The sequence below is a fragment of the Gilbertella persicaria genome, assembly GCF_025201335.1.
Source record: "Gilbertella persicaria strain CBS 190.32 chromosome Unknown B0P05scaffold_7, whole genome shotgun sequence".
NCBI lineage: Eukaryota > Fungi > Mucoromycota > Mucoromycetes > Mucorales > Choanephoraceae > Gilbertella > Gilbertella persicaria.
This window is the reverse complement of record NW_026251968.1, coordinates 115314-133570: the sequence shown is the minus strand read 5'-3', so window position 1 is coordinate 133570 and position 18257 is coordinate 115314. Positions and strand designations below refer to the sequence as shown.

At 38.1% G+C, this 18257-nt stretch overlaps 10 protein-coding genes across 10 annotated transcripts; 5 read left to right on the top strand and 5 right to left on the bottom strand.

Annotated features, from left to right (window-relative positions):
* Nucleotides 1-103: 103 nt before the first annotated feature.
* B0P05DRAFT_529464 (uncharacterized protein) lies at nt 104-626 on the bottom strand. Its single transcript, XM_051576754.1, has one exon. The coding sequence runs from the start codon at nt 617-619 to the stop codon at nt 410-412; it is 210 nt and encodes a 69-aa protein (XP_051437782.1). The 5' UTR covers nt 620-626; the 3' UTR covers nt 104-409.
* Nucleotides 627-1051: 425 nt separating this feature from the next.
* Nucleotides 1052-4890, bottom strand: B0P05DRAFT_464334 (mono-functional DNA-alkylating methyl methanesulfonate N-term-domain-containing protein; the record flags this gene model as incomplete). Its single annotated transcript, XM_051574210.1, has 10 exons — nt 1052-1250; nt 1298-1484; nt 1529-1895; nt 1940-2202; nt 2250-2953; nt 3001-3668; nt 3717-4149; nt 4232-4497; nt 4663-4729; nt 4787-4890. 10 exons carry the CDS (start codon nt 4888-4890, stop codon nt 1052-1054), a joined length of 3258 nt encoding a protein of 1085 aa, XP_051437781.1.
* B0P05DRAFT_529458 (uncharacterized protein) lies at nt 4851-5309 on the bottom strand. Its single transcript, XM_051576753.1, has one exon. The coding sequence runs from the start codon at nt 5223-5225 to the stop codon at nt 4986-4988; it is 240 nt and encodes a 79-aa protein (XP_051437780.1). The 5' UTR covers nt 5226-5309; the 3' UTR covers nt 4851-4985.
* Nucleotides 5310-5710: 401 nt separating this feature from the next.
* Nucleotides 5711-6970, top strand: B0P05DRAFT_464170 (uncharacterized protein; the record flags this gene model as incomplete). Its single annotated transcript, XM_051574200.1, has 2 exons — nt 5711-6265; nt 6314-6970. The coding sequence occupies 2 exons, from the start codon at nt 5711-5713 to the stop codon at nt 6968-6970; spliced, it is 1212 nt and encodes a 403-aa protein (XP_051437779.1).
* Nucleotides 6971-7081: 111 nt separating this feature from the next.
* Nucleotides 7082-9100, top strand: B0P05DRAFT_529451 (major facilitator superfamily domain-containing protein). The gene is made up of 6 exons (XM_051576752.1): nt 7082-7365; nt 7423-7483; nt 7529-7819; nt 8005-8651; nt 8691-8738; nt 8862-9100. The coding sequence occupies exons 1-5, from the start codon at nt 7087-7089 to the stop codon at nt 8736-8738; spliced, it is 1326 nt and encodes a 441-aa protein (XP_051437778.1). The 5' UTR covers nt 7082-7086; the 3' UTR covers nt 8862-9100.
* B0P05DRAFT_529448 (uncharacterized protein) lies at nt 9088-10838 on the top strand. The gene is made up of 5 exons (XM_051576751.1): nt 9088-9189; nt 9234-9548; nt 9596-9612; nt 9663-9722; nt 9773-10838. Exons 1-5 carry the CDS (start codon nt 9096-9098, stop codon nt 10769-10771), a joined length of 1485 nt encoding a protein of 494 aa, XP_051437777.1. The 5' UTR covers nt 9088-9095; the 3' UTR covers nt 10772-10838.
* A 102-nt stretch (nt 10839-10940) lies between these two features.
* Nucleotides 10941-12680, bottom strand: B0P05DRAFT_529442 (WD40-repeat-containing domain protein; the record flags this gene model as incomplete). The annotated part of the gene is made up of 5 exons (XM_051576750.1): nt 10941-11959; nt 12008-12145; nt 12201-12417; nt 12467-12619; nt 12668-12680. 5 exons carry the CDS (start codon nt 12678-12680, stop codon nt 10969-10971), a joined length of 1512 nt encoding a protein of 503 aa, XP_051437776.1. The 3' UTR covers nt 10941-10968.
* A 480-nt stretch (nt 12681-13160) lies between these two features.
* On the top strand, nt 13161-14604 carry B0P05DRAFT_529440 (26S protease regulatory subunit 10B). The gene is made up of 3 exons (XM_051576749.1): nt 13161-13316; nt 13366-13485; nt 13539-14604. Exons 1-3 carry the CDS (start codon nt 13205-13207, stop codon nt 14501-14503), a joined length of 1197 nt encoding a protein of 398 aa, XP_051437775.1. The 5' UTR covers nt 13161-13204; the 3' UTR covers nt 14504-14604.
* Nucleotides 14605-16585, bottom strand: B0P05DRAFT_529437 (uncharacterized protein). Its single transcript, XM_051576748.1, has 10 exons — nt 16489-16585; nt 16315-16424; nt 16164-16267; nt 15929-16109; nt 15673-15872; nt 15383-15609; nt 15182-15324; nt 14829-15126; nt 14737-14779; nt 14605-14627 (listed from the first exon to the last, which is right to left on the bottom strand). Exons 1-8 carry the CDS (start codon nt 16571-16573, stop codon nt 15016-15018), a joined length of 1161 nt encoding a protein of 386 aa, XP_051437774.1. The 5' UTR covers nt 16574-16585; the 3' UTR covers nt 14605-14627; nt 14737-14779; nt 14829-15015.
* Nucleotides 16586-17327: 742 nt separating this feature from the next.
* B0P05DRAFT_529425 (uncharacterized protein) lies at nt 17328-18249 on the top strand. The gene has a single exon (XM_051576747.1). The coding sequence runs from the start codon at nt 17672-17674 to the stop codon at nt 17972-17974; it is 303 nt and encodes a 100-aa protein (XP_051437773.1). The 5' UTR covers nt 17328-17671; the 3' UTR covers nt 17975-18249.
* The last annotated feature ends 8 nt before the right edge of the window (nt 18250-18257 follow it).

The window sequence follows — 18257 nt, the reverse complement described above, 5'->3', positions numbered from 1 at the left end:
TATGAAAATAGTAAGATGTAAGCAAAAAAATTATTCACCTCGGCGCAATACTTCACCAGCAATAATGGCATGTTCTTTATATCAATAGGCTCAGAAAGCAAAGATTTACCAATTTCATTACTATGCCAAAGCCAAATAATTACATTTTCATTCAGTTCTCAACAAAAGCTCAATTTTGTTTGGATTAGTCCTTTTGAGTGCACGACCTAATTTGGCCTTCAATCGCTCAAACTCCATATTCCATTTATGAGCAAATCATTTGACAGTATAACCGACTGGAGAGCTGCTTAGGAAAGCCATAGTTGTTGACACCAATTGAAGCAAGCATAGGCATAGTGGAGCGATTTTTAGTGGCACTTGCATCCACCAAGTCTTTAAGGCTAAAGATGCCTCTTGCTTTGAAAGGAATTCAAAATAGGATGGCTTGCCGTGGAATGACTCGAATATGATCTACACCTGGCGCTTTCTTCGAAGGTAGCGTCTGTATTGCTGAGGTAACATCATCCAATTTCAAAGGAAGCATGTTATCATAGGGTGCTGATGAAACAGTAACAGTAGAGGAATTCGATTCAGATGGTAACAAACAGTCATTGAATATAGTTTCCAAATGTGATGCCATGGTATTCGAAGCCTTTTGGACGCATTCTGATAAGATGAAGGTAGGAGCAGTCTTTCCTTTCTTAAAATTCGCCGTTGTTTGATGAGCCATCGTAGTGTTGCTTTTGAAAAGCTCAATTTTGGATGCTCCATAAGGAAGTCAAATTACTTTTAGTTTTTATCTTTTTCCAATCTTCGCTGTACAGCCATTCAGTCTCTGCATAATATTTTGACGCCACTAAAGAGACTAGGGGTAAGTACCTTATTCACATAGTACAGAGAGCAACCTTACTTCTCTTATGAATCGACTTGCGTTAAGTAATACAATTAACTCTATTACTCATCAAGATGGTCGTACCGTTTTAAATAAAAATGCTTTTTATTTATGATTAAATTTAGTAATGAATGGTATGTACAACTTGCATCTAATTATCCTTCCTCCTTTCCTTTTGGCTTATGGATGTGTACTCATCAGTTCCTCTACTACTTTACATAGATCTTCAACTGATTTGTCCAACTTTCTTCCTCCTGCTACACCATCTACAACACCTTGCATTTGTTGTGGCGTCAAATCTAAAAAGCTTTCAATCAAATCACCATCAATGAAGTTCACAGCGTCGTCTTTTCTATCCATAATAGACACACTTCTCCAGCTAATAAAAGAAATCAATCTATAGACTTCATCTGACCAGACACTTACTCTATATGGCTAAGGTCACCGATACTCTTGACAATGCGGCTCATGTTGTATTGCATTTGATCCAACAACTTAAACCTTTCAGCAGACAGATCTGCTATTAAGCCGATAGAACCGTTAGTCGTAGCAAAAATCAATGTAGATGCTTCAGGGTTTCGATCAGGATCAGATGCATTCATACCCAAAGACCCTAAGGTATATGTCAATTAGAAGCACTGATGTTATGATGCTTACCAAATCGAAATCGCTTGACAGAATCACCCAAGTGCCATACACTGACTGTTTCCAAAATGGGTTCATCACTTTCATCTTGGCATCGCTCAACGACAAACAAATGGCCTTCTCTTTCAGCAGCTACATATAGGTTTTCATCAGATGCTTCAATAGCCACGATTTCCTTGAGTTTTTCATGGGCTGCTACTTCAGTTAGAGTTTCTGTCTTGGGATCATAACTCAGGACCACAACTGAATAAGCCATATCACCTGTCATAATCAAGTCATTGTACGTCGTGATAGATTCTGTGATGGAAGGTAGTCTTTTGGAACAGCTTGAAATCAATGCACCTTTGCCATACGCATATTCCCATTTGAAGACATGAAGCTACTTGCTATGAGTATCAATGCTCAAAGCGAGTTGTGACTTACCATGCCACGAATGCTAGCAATCAATCGGCCATTAAAAGAACGAACAGAGTCAACCATGCCATCTGTCTTGATTTGATTTACAAGTTTCAATTTACGTTCAGGTGTCACTTGAAAGACACAAATTCTGCCAATGGAACTGTTCTCGTATTCATCTGTTTCTTTTCCAGTGGCTAAAATGTAGTATTCATGGTGATCATTTTCAAATGTGATCGAAGTAGCTGACAGTGGTCTTTCAAACTGTTGGAAATAAACACGATCAAGCACTAGGATGAGATGAGAGAGAGGTCAGAGTATAAAAAAGAGACGTTACCTGCAAACGACTGGTCTTCAAGAATTTCAAATCCACCTGTCGTAGTTGTAGGCTTATATGGCTCAGAAGTGATTCTTTCTGTAATCAAACCAAATGTCTTGGATGTTTCTTGATAGGTAATTCTTCGAGGCGTATCTCTGGTTGGGATTTTTGTAATATGTAATTTCTGAATTTCCTCCATCTGTCCAATGACAAGCCCTTCTTGTGTTGTTAATGCAACAGCATCGGGAAACAAAAGACTGTTGAATGAAGACACGTAGCGTATTTGTCTTAAATTTACATTGGAATAAATCAGTTTTTTGTTTCGACTATGAATCACACTAGGCTTATCCGAAGCAGCAAAGACGTGTGTGGTACCGTTGGACGTAAATCTGGCTAAATGAATAGGTAATTTACCCAAGAAGGACCGTTTCTTATCTGACAATTTTCCTTGACGTACATCGAGCTTAAAATTATAAAATTGTCCATCGCCCAAGGCAACTAGTAAATAACAAATATTTTCAAATGTGGCCATCAATAAGGATCGGGGCATGACTGTGCCTGCTAGTTTTTCTTGCGTAATGAATTGAAGTGAAGGTAAAGACAAAATACATACGCCTACATGGCTCCATGTACCCACAGCTACAACACTTGATTCATGAGGATGACTGGCATCAATAGGACTAATGTCGATACAAGCAATTTCGTTTTCAAGTTGTGTTGTGCTATAAAAAAAACCAGAGTTAAGTCAAAACATCTATGGATGACTTACGCTATAAATTCTAATGTACGGTGTTTGATTTGGAAAGCATAGAGTGTACCATAACCAGTAGAAACAACACATTGAGTAGGGTTAATACTGGCTACTGTGATCTGTGCATGATCCTTAGGCACCCATTCGTCTAGCAAGACTCCATCAGGCTTAGATTCCATCAATCGAATACTCTTGTCTGTCACTTGAACTAATAAATCATCCATGACATTGCTAGCCACTAATGTCCTAGCCTGAGTATCAATGGCTGAATGAGATGCCAAACGAGTCATGCCATTGCCTCTTAAGGCCAACAGACATGTCTGATTGACAAAGGAAAGGACAAGCATATCATCGTATATTTCATCAAAAGAAGGACGTAATGCCCATACACCTTTGACACCATTGATTTTGATAGCTGCTAATTCGTTTAATCCAACACCATTACGGATGATTCTCAAGGAACTATCTTTGCCTACACCAGAACATGTAATCAATTGTGTCTGTCCTTGTTTGTCGAGATCAGCTACACAGAAATCAGTGATAGGTCCCAAATTAGGGAATTCATCAATCACATCTAGAACTTCGCCGTCTGTGTGTCGAATATGAATGATTTGGGAATCAGCTACTGTGGAGCCTACAAAGACAACATCGTTGCCTAAATAAGATAAGCAGGAAGGAACTGAAATCTATTACAATGTTGAATAGGATGCGTTTTGACCATTGCTTTGAATTACCATGCCTAATCGAAGAAATGATAAAGCGTCCACACGGTTGCTGAAGATAGTCATATTTAGCAAATGTAAAGCGCCTTCTGCATCACCTAATAAGATACGAGATCCTTCTTGGTTCATGACAGTGTAACTATTGATAGTACAAGATCGAATGCCAATGGCGATAGGAGGTTGATTTGGTTTGAGGTATCGTATGAATTTCCCAGCAATTAAAACGACACCACCTACAGTAGCAGGCATTGAAATCAACAGATTCGCATCAGGTTCAAAATGATCCATCAAAATATCTCCTGGTAACAATTGTCTATCCTTGATGTCGACTGTAAACTGTTGAAGATAACGGCGTCCTAATGGATCATCATATAATATCAACAGTGTAGGTTCAGTTGTCTTGTCTTGTAAAAATGCCAATGATACAATCTGTTTATCAGATAAACTAAAAAACTGTCAATTTTTTTATATATATAAAATAGTTATAAGCATATCAACACACACGCACACACACAAAGAGTATTTACCTCAAGTTGATATAATCTGAAGGATGTTGGACTACATAATCTTGTGTTTGACGTCGTTTGCCTTCTTTGGCTCTTGTGGTCATTTTACGAATAGGAGCTGTGTTTTGTTGATGAGAGGCGTCTGGTATCACAATTGTCACTGTAGATTCATAAAGTGAAGTAGCAAAATAACTGCAAGAGGGATCTATCACTAACATGGTATCCAATGATTCTTTGCGTGGTTGACCAGGAAATCCTATTTCACCTGATGCTTCTGTCACGATTTGCTGTAGAGTATCATAGGATAATACACAATATTTATGCCTGGAAGTCATCAAAAAGAGGGATGCCTTGTCTTTACCCTATAGAACGCGTTGAGATAAAATAAAAGAAAAAAGGACTAAACTTACTCGAGGCGTATATAATTTCAGGGCAACAATGGTGCCATACACGCCAAATTCAATTGTTGACTTTAAGCCGTCTGGTGTCAAAGTATAAACTTCAATACGCGTTCCTTTACTAAGTACAAAAGGTCAGTCTTTCTTTTGTGTTTTTTTTTATGAATAGAAAAGGTACCCTAAGATAAGATTGATTTCAAAAGGTGAAATAAACGAGCCTTTGACTGCAAATTGAGTCGCTGTTGGTTTCTGTGCGGTAACAACGTATTTATGATAAGTCATATATGAACGCGAAAGAAAAAAAGAGAGAGAGAGAGAGAGAGAGAAGAAAGAAAAAATTGAAAATTGAAAATGAAAAGTAGGCCAATAGAAATAATTTATTGGAGAGGTTCATGAGTAGAAAAGACAATGGAAGGTAATTCGGACCATTCTTGTTCAGCAGTAAGCTTTAAAAATTCACCTTGACCAAGTTGTTGTTTAGACCATAACAAATCAGCCACAGAAGGGAAACTATCTACATGAGCATAAATCATGAATTCTGCAGCATCGTGAGTGGAAATAGTTTCTTGTTCTTGATCATTTTCATGAAGGTTACAAGTCAAGTTTAAAAAGTTCATTTTAAAGAAGAAGAAAAGAGTGAATAAAGCACTTTATTTTATTATCAAAAAGATTCTCACGGCATTCCCCTCATCAAAAAAAAAAAAAGAGGGAAAAGATCCCATTGACAGTTGATAAAATAAAATAAAAATAAAGAGCGGATGATTAATGAATGGACCGGAATTATATCATTTAATCACTCTGCTTGCTCAAATCTTTTTTAGTGTAGTTCCGGCCATTGTCTGTTTCACATGATAAGCAAATAAAATACACATCCGTGAAAGAAAGTTGTAAATTCGTCCAAGTGTTGTTTCTTTGTAGCATACCATTCTTGATTTTAAAAAACATTTGTCAAACTAAAAAAATGCCTAGTGGTATAAAAATAAAGGAAAATCTCTTCGTCTTTTTCCTCTCTTTTATTCATCATGACCAAGTTACTCTCTCTCTCCAGTCTTGTTGTGTTAGCCAGTCTTTCATTCGCTAGTGCACAAAGTAAGTATCATCCATGTATAGACAGTTGTGTAACCTATTAGAGGACAACAAATGTGAACAAAACATCAAGGTCATTGCTCAAGCTCATTTGGATGAAATCAAATCCTGCAAGAACTTCAAAGGCACCATTGAAATTAACCAAATGCCCGAAGTCAATCTTCGTATGGAAGGTGTTCAAGAATTGGTCGGTGATTTGATTATAACTAACAACGGTGCTCTCCAATCCTTCACTGCGCCTGATCTTCGCAAAGTAGATGGTACTGTCCGAATTGAAAACCATACATTCTTGAACAAGTTGGACTTGCCCCAATTGACAGAAGCAAATGCCATCTCCTTGTTTGTCTTGCCTGCTCTTGAAGTGATCCAATTCCCTGCTGGTCTCTCCAAGGTCAACACCATGCGTATTGAAGACACTCATGCTCCTAAAGTAGACGGCTTTAAGCCAGAGACCATTGAATCATTTACTTTGACCGGAAACAAGTTGATCAAGGCGTTTGATTTCAATTCTGTCAAGCAAGTGACGGGTGATTTACTAATCATTGGTAACAGTGCTGATCTTGATTTCCAAGTAAGTGAATTCCCCTATCTATGCTTAATTGACATTCTATGATGATAGGCTACTCAATTAACCAGTCTTAACAAGGCTGCCTTTTTCAACATGGATAAGCTTGACTTGCCTGCCTTGACTCAAGTTCGATCTGATATCTCCTTCCATGAAAACAACTTTGCATCACTTAATATGGACGCCATTGAACATATTGGTGGCACAGTCACGATTGCTAACAATGAAAAATTGACTGAGACTTCCTTCAAGAACTTGAACCGTGTGGTTGGTGCTTTGTCGATCGGTAACAACACTCAACTCAATGCCATTGATGGCTTCCCTAAATTGACTGAAATCCATGGTATGGTTGACTTGGCTGGTGGTTTCAATAGCTACTCTTTACCCGCTCTTCAGGATGTACGTGGTGGCATGCGTCTCCAGACAACCTCGTCTCAATTGGGCTGTTCTGACATTGAACATAAAATGAAGGGTGAAAATATCGTCAAGGGAAACACATGGAGTTGTACTGCTAGTATGCAAGAGTCCAATATGGTGCCTACCGTTGGTCAAAGTCCTTCAAAATCAACCACATCGAGTGGTGGACAAAGTGATTCAAGCGCTGCTCATAGTGAAAATAAGAATGAAGTCACTTCTTTAGGTGTAAAATGGTCAATGGGAGGTCATGCATGGTTGGTAGTAGCCGCAGGTTTTCTTTATACTGCACTTTAAATAAAATTGTGAGGAATGAGAGGGATCAATCTGACTCAGCGTGACTAGCTTAGCATGCATAACTCTATATATAGAGTCTTGTATTTCTTGATGATGGATAGCATTTCTTTAGTTTTATGGATACTTTATCTAAAAGTTATACAGATAGTATATCCAGCTATTTGGTCCAACATGATCAAGATGCTATGGATCAAGAGTCCATTTGCTCTTATTCAACTCAACCTAGTTACACAATGCCAATGGTTCAAGAAAGGAGAACATTGTCATTGTATGAGACAAACGATAGCTTGCCAGAACCAACGCCTTTACCCAAATTACAAATGTTGATTGTAGCTATTTTGTTGTTTAGTGAACCATTGACATCCACAATTCTGTTTCCTTTTATTTATTTTATGGTATGTAGAATCGCATTTGATAAGGAATTCAATGTTTTCCTTCTTTTTTTTTCTTAGCTGAAAGACTTCCATTTATCAGACGATGAAAAGCAAATTGGTTCTTATGCTGGATGGATTAGTAAGTGAGTTATGGTGAATCATACCTTGATCTGATGTAACATAGCTTCTATGTTTTTTGTTGCTCAATTCTGTACTGCTATACCGTGGGGTAAGATATCAGATCGGTATGGAAGAAGACCTGTCTTATTGACTGGCTTGATTGGTAATTCTATCTCTGTCTGCTTATTTGGTCTTAGTCAAAGTCTTTGGTGGGCTGTGGGTAGTCGTGCCCTGTGTGGGTTCATGAATGGTAATGCAGGTGTAGCACGTAGTTTAGTGAGTGAAATTACAGACAGTACAAACAAAGCCAAAGCATTTTCTATCTTTGGGTTCTGTTGGGGTGCTGGTATGATTGGTAAGTTGAATTGAGTTATGATCATACATTAACCTGTTGTGTCCTCACTACTTCATCAGCTGGTAAGTCATTGATGGATGTGTACGTAGTGTATGTGTGTGTATGTGTGTGTTAACCTATATTGATTTAGGTCCAGCATTAGGTAAGCAGGATCTGTTGAATCAAGTCGCTCATATCTATTTTAGGCGGTTATCTTGCAAGACCAGTAGAGCAATTCCCTCACTTATTTGCTCATTGTTTGTTTCTAAAAGAATATCCTTATTTCTTGCCATGCTTTGTATCAGCCTGTGGGTCTATGATTGGCTTTACGATTGGCTATGTCTATCTTGAAGAATCGAATCCAAATGTACTTGCTAGGCATAAATGGCAACATGAAGGGGAACAAGACGAGACCACCTATCTCTTGAGACCCAGTATACCCAAAAGTGGATCTCTTCGCCATATCGCGACATCTTCTGTGATTGTGATTGTCTCCTATTCTGTCTTTGGTTTTCATGCCATGGTATTTGATGAAATCTTGCCTCTGTACTTTACTGCTCCTGATCATGCAGGTGGACTCGGTATTTCAGCCACTGAGTTTGCTCAGGCATTATCGTTTTTTGGTATACTTCAGTTAGTCATCCAGTTTGTGATCTATCCACGACTGACGAGCAAGTTTTCTACACTGACACTGTGTAGAATGGCCTTTTTTGGGCTTATTCCTATTTACTTTTTGTTTCCTGAACTATCACAACTAAGTCATTCAAGCTGGATTTTGCGTGTGGTCTATATTGTGTTACTTTCTGTTCGTTTCTTTGGTAATTGTTTGGCATTTACAGGTCTGGGTGTAATGGTAAGCATACTACAATAGGATAGTACTGACATAGGTTAGGTAAGCACATCCGCATCACCCGAGATTCTAGGCACTGTGAATGGGTAAATATACGTCTCTATTTCTGTTTTACTCATCCTTTTCTAGTGTCTGTCAGTCCTGTCTAGCCTTTGTTCGAGCATTAGGTAAGCAAGATCAGCATCAAATGTTTATTTAACTTTATATATATAGGCCCTACTGTAGGTGGTACCTTATGGTCATTTTCTTTAAAAGACGGCAATATATTTCCATTTGATCATCACTTGGTGTATTATTTAATTGGTTTATTGACCATATTTAGTTTTATACAATCCTTTTCTATACCTACATCAGTAGCATTAGGAGGCAAGAACAAATAAAATGGATTGCATAAAAAAAAATTTTTTTTTTCTTTTCTTTTCCTTTCTTTTCTTTACGCGTTTTATTATGTCAACAGAAACAACACCTCGTTTAAACAGTACGAATAAAAAATACCCAAATACACCTAAAAGTCCTTTAATCAGCAACACGACTGCCAATGGTAATACTAGACAGACTTGACAAGTAAGCTTATATGATCTATAGGGAATCGACATCCACAAGCTGCTCGAAACCGTCTATTGTCAAGTAAAATATCAGCACCACGTCCGATTAATCTCCCTAGTTTGAAAAGAGAACATGAAGGAACAGAGCATTCGAATTCACCTGCCACAGGTTGGGGTTCGAATACCAGTTCACCCATGGTTGAAAAATCCCTACCAGAAGAAACCGCGGTATCACCTGAACCTACCCGTTCTCCTTCACCACAGCAACAAGGGCGTGCTTGGGCTGTACCAGAAACACAACAACAACAACAAAAAAGTACCCAAGATTTCCCAACAGCTGCAGAAGCTGCCAAAAGTAAGCATAGTGTCTTTTCTATTTTTCTCACGTCATTTTTTCAATAGAAATGCCTTTTGTTCATGTAAGTAAAAATGATAAATAAGGAAACAAGACATTGAATGATCGTATTAGGATGATAGAGAATATCTTAAATATGCTTCATCAGACCCAAACCATACTTCTTGGGATGAAGTAAGTTTTTCAACTCCCATAGTCACATCCAATTGATCCTTTTCTGTTAGATGGTCAGTGAGGATTTAGGCGAGTTTTCAGTAGATTATGTTGAATTTGATGATGGCACCAAAGTACAAGTAGGAGAAACAGTCTCTCCTTCTGAAAGATTCACAGAAGACTATGACAGATCTTACTATAAACCATCCAACAGACGTTCTTCTGCTCCATGGTCATCATCACGCTCCAATACAGGCAGACAGAGCTACCCAAGACGATTGTCTGAACAAAGTGTCCGATCCGATCATTCAGCATTGGAACCGGAAGAAATCACTGCAGCACAAAAGAATGTGATGTTGACTGCTGCTGAACGAGCCAAGAAAAGAAGGGATGAACAGGAAGCTGAATATGCTGCTGCTGCTGAGCGAGCAAGACAAAAAGCAGCTGCTTTGGCTGCCAAGTCCACTCATACGTTTACCATCCTTCAAAAGAAAACAAATGAGCCAGACACTGCGAAACCCTCAAATCAAGATGAACAAAAATGGGAAGATTATGTCAAAGGTGATAAACCTGCACAGAGCACGACTTCCAATGACTGGAGCTCCTATGCACATCGATTACAGGCATCCACATCAAAGACTCGTCCTACTGAATATGTGGATTACAATGAAGCATGGTCGTCTCCTCCTGCTCATCATCAACGCAGAGGATGGACACGTCAAGAAGAATTACGCACAAGACGTGTCTCACGCAATAAACCTATGAAAGAAGAACAAGTGCCTGGTAGTATTGAGATATTGAAGCCAGAACATAGATCTGTTCAAAAGACTACCAAACTGTCTGATCTATTAAAAGAATCCACATCTCCCATCTTCCCTATCTTTATTGAAAAATTGGCTGGTAAGAAACCTCCCAACATGAGTTTCATGGTCGACACAGATGAATCAGACAAGGACATTACGATGATGAATTGTCATCATGCTTACCCTATGATTTCCAGCCAACATTACCCTGTCTTGGTCTATCCTTCTTCTAAACAACAGGGCATAAAAGGTATATGGCGTATATAGTCAGTATATGATATAGACTCATTTCTTTTTATATATATACATATAGGCGTCTATTTAATCCCTCCTCCTCCTGACTATGCTCATGATGACCAGTACATGATACCTTCTTATTCTCACTCTCATCTGGATCATTCCATTCATTTTCCTACTCTACATCATCATCATCATCATCATAATATATAAACAATATATGTATTTTATTCATTGGCAGTGCCATAAAAGCGAACTGTACGGTCTAAGCCTGAACTGACCAATGTTTGAGCAAGAGAAGACCAGTGTAGACCAGTGATTTCAGTAGCATTGTTATCAGTAAATGTAGCAAGGGAAGAGCCATCCTTGGCTTTTAAGACACGTACATCAGTACCACCCACAGCAAGGTATTGTCCATAATGATCAAACTTGAGTGTATTGACCTTATAGCCTTCATCCAAACTGAATGTCTTTGTGTTGGCTAATTTACGAAGATCCCAAATCTTGACAAGATTATCTTCAGAAGCAGTGGCCAAGATATAACCATTTTCGGAGAATGCAATGGCCTTGACATGTCCTGCATGATCTTCAAACTGAGCAGCGACCTTTTGAGACTTGACATCCCAGATCTGCACAACACCATCTGTTGTGCCTGCACCCAAAATCATACCATCAGGATGGAATTGAATAGATGAATAGCCTTGCTCTTGTGCATGGAATGTCTCTACAACAGGCTTGGCTGATTCAAAGTCATAAAGTGACCATTTAGCATCCAAACCAGCACTGACAAAATAGTCTTTGGAAGGATGAACATGAACACCAGTCACTTCATGCTTGTGTGCATTGATATTGTGGCCCAAAGCATACACTTTTTTATCATCAGGTATCCAGACACGGACATGTTTATCTGCACTGGCACTGATAAACACATCATTCTCTTGTTGTTTGCCTCTAAATTGAACACTAGTGATCTTTTTGGTATGGCCTGCCAAGTTGACAACCACTTTATCTTCTGCCTTGTTGTAGACCTGGACATGCTTATCATTACCACCTGTCAAGATCAAATTGTCCGTTGCGTCAATATCGAGAGCTGTGATGCCTGCTGAACGAGCAGAATGAAGCGAAGGAATTGTGTTGGTCTGTTGATAAGCTTTGATAGATTCCAATGTGGCATACTCGACTGGTGGCTTCTTCTTTTGACGACGCATAGAAGATAATCTAATCAAGTATGAGTGTTTATGTTTTTTTTGAGTGGGAATACTTTACTCTTCACTGGTCTTGTTGATCTTTTCAACAACATCATCAGGTAAACCACCATCCACTTCCATGGATTCTTGAGCTGGTGCAGCTGTGGTAGCAGGTGCAGCAGAAACACCTAAATGAGCTTGTACATTGGCAAGTGCTCTAATAAAAAAAAAGACGCGTTTCAACAATCGTTCATGATACACTCATGACTTACTCTCTAGCAGCATCGCGTTCTTTCTTTAAACGCGCAATCACACGAGTAGCAGCATCGTTTTGATACAAAGCATGAGATAATTCTTGACGTACTTGTTGATATTGTTGTTTCAGGGTGAATGATTCAAGCATCACACTGTCCCATTCATCTTGAAGGGTAGACAAGATGGAAGGAACAGAAGACAACTTGGGAGGACGAGGCTTGACTGTCTCGGGAGCTAATAGAGATCAATAAATACATATTACATAGCGTGTAATTTACTTTACTTGTCTTGAGAGCAAGTATATCATCTGTTGTCATTGCTTCTTGATTGATGGGATCACGACCATGTTCTTCAACGAATTTTTCAAGCAAGTTCTTTTCAAATACGCTTCCTGACTTGAGAGAAACGACAGGTTCTTTAGGTGCTTCTCCAGAAACTATGATTCGTGTTAGTTGAGGCTTTCATATCCAATCTCAATAATTACTAGCACAAAACATGATAAAGACGTAACGAAAATGAAACGCGACAGAAAAAAAAAATATTTTTATATTGAATGATGACGTCAGTGAGACTGCTCATCTAAATAAGGAAACCTATTGAATTGCATGATTGTGTTTCTTTTGAATGAATGTCATGTCACTCTACGTACTATAGCCTAAAAGACAGCATGATAACGATTCTTTAAGAAAGGAATTTTCTCAAGTGTCTTCAAAAAAAAAGACTCTTTCTATTTAACTATTCACTTTATTCTCTTGATGAATGACTCAAATTCAATGGCACCATTCCAAATTCAAATCCATACAACTGTTGTTATGGTCATGCCTTATCGTCCTCTTGTTTCCTTTGGATGCTATGGAGTACACCTTTTTCAGCAAAGCGAGTTTTGCTTTGATACACTACGCGCACCCCAAAAGTGACGTCTTCTGCTAAATGTTAGAGACGCGTCATTAAACCAATATCGTACACTTGGAAACGCCTTTTGAGTTATTTTCTTTTTCTTTAACATACAACTATTTCTCACATGGCATCAAGTTCCTCAAACCAACCTGAACAAGATCCAAAGACAAAAGCTTTAAATGGATACAGAAGAAGACTTTTAGAGCATCGCGAATTGGATGCGAAGCTTAAAGAGAGTAAAGTGTGAGCCCACCATCGCATCAAGAAAACTAAACTGTATTTTAGTGCGTCTTGGATTAAGAACGTTAGATAAAGAATACGATAAATCAGAAGACGACATCAAGGCTTTGCAAAGTGTTGGACAAGTCATTGGTGAAGTATTAAAGCAATTGGATGACGAACGTTGTAAGTGATGAAGCCCTTCATGACGTGCCATTGACTCTCACACCCTTTTGTAGTCATCGTCAAGAACACAAGTGGTCCTCGTTATGTGGTTGGATGTCGCAACACAGTTGATAAAGAAAAGTTAAAACAAGGTGCTCGTGTAGCACTTGATATGACCACCTTGACCATCATGCGTATTTTACCCCGTGAAGTCGATCCTCTTGTATACAACATGTCTATGGAAGATCCTGGCTATATCAGTTTTGCAGGTATTGGTGGTCTCTCTGAGCAGATTCGTGAATTAAGAGAAGTGATTGAATTACCCTTGATGAACCCTGAATTATTTTTACGTGTGGGTGTGAAACCCCCTAAAGGTGTGTTACTCTATGGTCCACCTGGTACAGGTAAGACATTGTTGGCCAAGGCAGTCGCCAGTACACTCCAAGTCAATTTCCTCAAGGTTGTCTCGAGTGCCATTGTCGATAAATACATTGGTGAAAGTGCAAGACTGATCCGAGAGATGTTTGGTTATGCTAAAGAACACGAACCTTGTATTATCTTTATGGACGAAATTGATGCTATTGGTGGCCGTCGTTTCTCTGAAGGTACTTCTGCTGATCGTGAAATCCAACGTACTTTGATGGAACTGTTGAATCAAATGGATGGTTTTGACTACCTAGGACAAACAAAGTTGATCATGGCCACCAACCGACCTGATACACTTGACCCTGCCTTGCTGCGTCCTGGTCGTCTAGACAGAAAGATTGAAATTCCTTTGCCTAATGAACAAGGGCGTCTAGAGATCATCAAGATTCACGCAGGCCATATCACAAAGCATGGTGACATAGATTATGAAGCCATTGTCAAGTTATCAGATGGTTTCAATGGTGCTGATTTAAGAAATGTATGTACAGAAGCAGGCATGTTTGCTATTAGAGAAGAACGCGACTATTGTATTCAAGAAGATTTCATGAAGGCCGTCAGAAAGTTACAAGACGCAAAGAAGTTGGAGACAAAGTTGGATTATGAAAAGATTTAAAATGAATAATAACAATTAAAGAAGCATATATATATAATTCTGAAAGGGAATTTGCCTTTAATAGTAGGATAAATTAAATTCCAGTTCAACTGTTCTTGACTGTTCATTTGCTTGAATATTCAAACTATTATGTATTATTTGTTATAGGTTTGGTTAGTGTAAGAGCAACATGCTTTGGCTTAACTCCCCCCCCCCTCCCTTCTCATTCTATTTTTACTGTACAAAGTTCATACCTACAACTCTTGTCAATACCTCAAAAAGAAAGAAATCTAAACACTAACAAGTAATAATAAATAACTATGAGCAGCTGTCCAGTAGATCCTACTTAAGCACCTTCAATAACAATAATCTTATCTGTAAGTCTAGACCAGCTGAAGATTGTCTTTGTTTAAAAGGAGCGAACTTTTTTTCTTTTTTACTTTGAGAGGAATATGCTTAACGTAAATGTGGTTATTTTCAGTAACAATTCTTTATGATCATGAGTAACAGTGCAAAAGTGTACAGAAGGATTTTTATTTTACAAACTTTGTTTTGAAAGAAGGCCTAGCCTTCTTTCCTTGCTGCTTCTTTTGTTTTTTGCTTTTTGGTACTTCCAAGTCGTCCTTCAGCACCATGAGTTTTTCCTATAGAACATATGAGCAAACAAGGGTTGTTTCTTTTGAATTTTTCAGCTTATACCTTGACAAAATCAAATGCTTCTACAACTGAAGGCAAATTAATCATGTCATTTGTCTCCTCCACCAACAAAAAGCGTTTCAACATTACTGACATATAAATGCCTTCAGATGCAAGAAACATTTTGAAAAGAGAGCAACGGAAGCCTATGCCATTATGGTTAGTACTTGTCTATTTTGTGATAGAACTAAAATAGCGACTTACCCTCCACCAACAAACCATATGATATGGGATCATTGAACCCTAAAACGAGTTGGTCGTTTATGGAGTGCTTCATCTCCTTCAACAACTTCACAAAGTCGCTCTCTTCTTGGTAGCAGCTTGTCTCGGCAGGTCTTTTTACTTCGACAAAGAAAAAATACAAAGGATTTTTTCTTTGAACAACACCAATCATAAAGTCAGGCTTTATGCCGTAATGGCTTCCGTGGGTTCTAAACAAGAACAATAATGTCATCAGCTCAAACAATCTTTAGAAAGAAGGTATGCCTACTTACGTTGAATAAATAAAAGATTTATCTAGACCAGAGGTAAGCACCTGTGTCCAGATAGGCTTCAAGTATTTATCCATGAACGATGTTTCGGATGTATATGGCACATTTGCCTGGTTGTTCTTGAGCTGCTTTGCCAAGGACTTGATTGCTTTTGTCATGGAGTCTTGATCTTCATCTTTGCCTTCGTCTTCGTCTTCATCTCCCTAGTATTGTAAAAGAATTAAGGGCGCGACTTTATCTAAAATATAAACCGACTTACATCAGCAATAGCTTTGCAATACATGATTGCGCTTGCCTTGGCTTTCTTCGTTGCTTCTTTGGCACCTTGTGCACATTCATTCAAAGCATTAGATACTTGCTTTGGAAAGTATCTTGTGATGCATCTGTTGTCGTCAGTGCTGCTGCTGTTATTGCAGACTGGGAAAATGAACGAGAGAGACCTATTTTTACCAAATTAATGATTTACAAGAAGAAAGAATAGAGTGTAATCTTACAAGACTCTAACATCGTTCAAAAGTGCTTTTTCTTCTGCTTCCTTGATGTTTCGTGATCTGAATTTCTTAAGGATTCTTGTGACATTCATGTCATTTACAATCAACTATAGATCAAATTATCACCACTTGTGTCAAATTTATTCTTGCTTACATTCTCGCCTTCACCCCAGTATTTTTGACCGCCTCCTATCAAATAGTTGATCAACCTTCTTCTCTTGACTTTAGGTTCAGACAATGTTGGACCTGTAGAACTAGTGGGGCCTATGAAGAATAGCAGTAAGAATAATGCAAACATCTTTCCAAAGAAACTCAAGATAAAACATACTAGATGGCCTTTGAGTATCAATGTTGATGCTAATAATGCTGTTGCTAATAATGTTGTTGCTATTGTTTTGTTGGAAAGTAGACATGGAAATAAAATATGGGAAAAGCAATAAGACTTAAAACCAGTAGAATATATAGGGGAAATGCAAAGTTGTTTGTTCCCACTTGAGAGTGAATGTCAAGGTACACAAACATTTTACAGTTTCAGGTAATCCAGGTGTTACCATAGACTATAGAAGCCTACCTACTATACAAAATGCGTTTGAATACGGGATCATTATTGCCTTCTGGTTATTGCTATTTTTCTTACAATAAACTATTGATATCTTCTTTATGCTCTTATTCATGCTTTTATTCATGCTCTTCCTCTTTCTCTTCGGCCTTGTAAGTCAGGCCATATAGTATTTATGTGATGTTTGATGTTTTATGTTTGCTGTTTGATGTTTGCTGTTTGCTGTTTGTACTACGCACGCAGTTGTTTTAAAATTACTGCTTTAAGGAATTTTGATGTACATCTGATATGTATCTGCAAAAGAAAAAGACCAAGAGAACATCATTCCTTGTCAAATGCACAACTCTTTAACTATTCTATGGTCCAATTAATCAGAAAAAAAAATAGCCATCTTTATTGAAGCAAGAAGACCCTCTGTATTTGTATATTATGTCTTTCGCAGCAATTGATTATTTCACGTGAAAGTGAAAAAGAAAAGGGAGAAATCTGTACGACATTTGTTGTATGTAATATTTGGACTAATTGCTTAAATAAGTTGCTTTATACGGAATACTTTTTGGATGATAAGCAGTGAGGTGATCCTCTTGGATTTCAGATAAGTCAACTGACAAGATACGTCATACTCACAGCGCCAACAAAGATTAGCCCTATTTATTTTTCTCCTTTTTTTTATTATTATTCATTCTATTTTATTACTTATTCATACAAATACACTATGCCTATTGTGCAGTGGCAGAGAGCTGTCTTGCTTATGTAGGAATATGCTCGCGTTCGGGATGAAGTGCTGTTGAGGATTCTGCCGGCAGGCTATGTTGCCCAGCATAAGCAATTATGTATGGGATTTTACATTGGGCCTGTTCTCAATGGTAGCCCTTCTTGATTTCTTTGGCTGTTCTCATTTCTTAGTCGCGTCGCCGGTAATCGACCTTCTTTGTTTGAGCGTGGTCAGAGCATGCCATATGCGTACAGGTGGCTCTTTTTAAGTTGGTCTTCTGCTTGCCTCCAAGATGTCTTGTTCTGTTTGAGGTGCCAAATGCGTCGGTTTATCAAGTTGCTCTTTATGCTGTTCATTCACTCTAAGGTCCTAATAATAAGAAAATGTTATGCCTGCCTGCTATACAAAATGCATTTGAATATGGTATCATTATTGCCTTCTGGTTATCGCTATTTTTCTTACAATAAACTGTTGATATCTTCTTTATACTCTTATTCATGCTTTTATTCATGCTCTTCCTCTTTCTTTTCAGCCTTGTAAGTCAGGCCATATAGTATTTATGTGATGTTTGATGTTTGTACTAGACACGCAGTTATGAACTTGTCTTGAAAAAAAAAAAAAAGAAACATTGAATAATAGGAGTTCAGAAGCCATGCGCCAAGTGGCAAAGACAAAGTGAGAAATATTAAGTAAAAAAGATAGGCATTATACCTTCAAGTACAGAGAATGCAAAGAGACATTTATTAACTTCATTCTACAATGAGTTATTCGATAACCGCACAACTCTTTCATTTTTTTTTTTTTTTTTTTTTTTTTTTTTTTT

Bases quoted from the DNA above. Each gene is read 5' to 3' on its own strand.
- B0P05DRAFT_529440 (XM_051576749.1), top strand. From the start codon at position 13,205: ATGGCATCAAGTTCCTCAAACCAACCTGAACAAGATCCAAAGACAAAA. The intron at 13,317-13,365 runs GTAAAGTGTGAG...ACTGTATTTTAG, and splicing joins GGATGCGAAGCTTAAAGAGA to TGCGTCTTGGATTAAGAACG. The intron at 13,486-13,538 runs GTAAGTGATGAA...ACCCTTTTGTAG, and splicing joins GCAATTGGATGACGAACGTT to TCATCGTCAAGAACACAAGT.
- B0P05DRAFT_529437 (XM_051576748.1), bottom strand. From the start codon at position 16,573: ATGTCTACTTTCCAACAAAACAATAGCAACAACATTATTAGCAACAGC. The intron at 15,873-15,928 runs GTAAGTCGGTTT...TTACAATACTAG, and splicing joins ATTGCAAAGCTATTGCTGAT to GGAGATGAAGACGAAGACGA. The intron at 15,127-15,181 runs GTATAAGCTGAA...TATGTTCTATAG, and splicing joins AAGCATTTGATTTTGTCAAG to GAAAAACTCATGGTGCTGAA.
- B0P05DRAFT_529451 (XM_051576752.1), top strand. From the start codon at position 7,087: ATGGATACTTTATCTAAAAGTTATACAGATAGTATATCCAGCTATTTG. The intron at 7,484-7,528 runs GTAAGTGAGTTA...GATGTAACATAG, and splicing joins TTCTTATGCTGGATGGATTA to CTTCTATGTTTTTTGTTGCT. The intron at 7,820-8,004 runs GTAAGTTGAATT...TATCTATTTTAG, and splicing joins TTGGGGTGCTGGTATGATTG to GCGGTTATCTTGCAAGACCA.
- B0P05DRAFT_529425 (XM_051576747.1), top strand. From the start codon at position 17,672: ATGCCATATGCGTACAGGTGGCTCTTTTTAAGTTGGTCTTCTGCTTGC.
- B0P05DRAFT_529464 (XM_051576754.1), bottom strand. From the start codon at position 619: ATGGCATCACATTTGGAAACTATATTCAATGACTGTTTGTTACCATCT.
- B0P05DRAFT_529448 (XM_051576751.1), top strand. From the start codon at position 9,096: ATGTCAACAGAAACAACACCTCGTTTAAACAGTACGAATAAAAAATAC. The intron at 9,190-9,233 runs GTAATACTAGAC...TATGATCTATAG, and splicing joins CAGCAACACGACTGCCAATG to GGAATCGACATCCACAAGCT. The intron at 9,723-9,772 runs GTAAGTTTTTCA...CTTTTCTGTTAG, and splicing joins ACCATACTTCTTGGGATGAA to ATGGTCAGTGAGGATTTAGG.
- B0P05DRAFT_529458 (XM_051576753.1), bottom strand. From the start codon at position 5,225: ATGAACTTTTTAAACTTGACTTGTAACCTTCATGAAAATGATCAAGAA.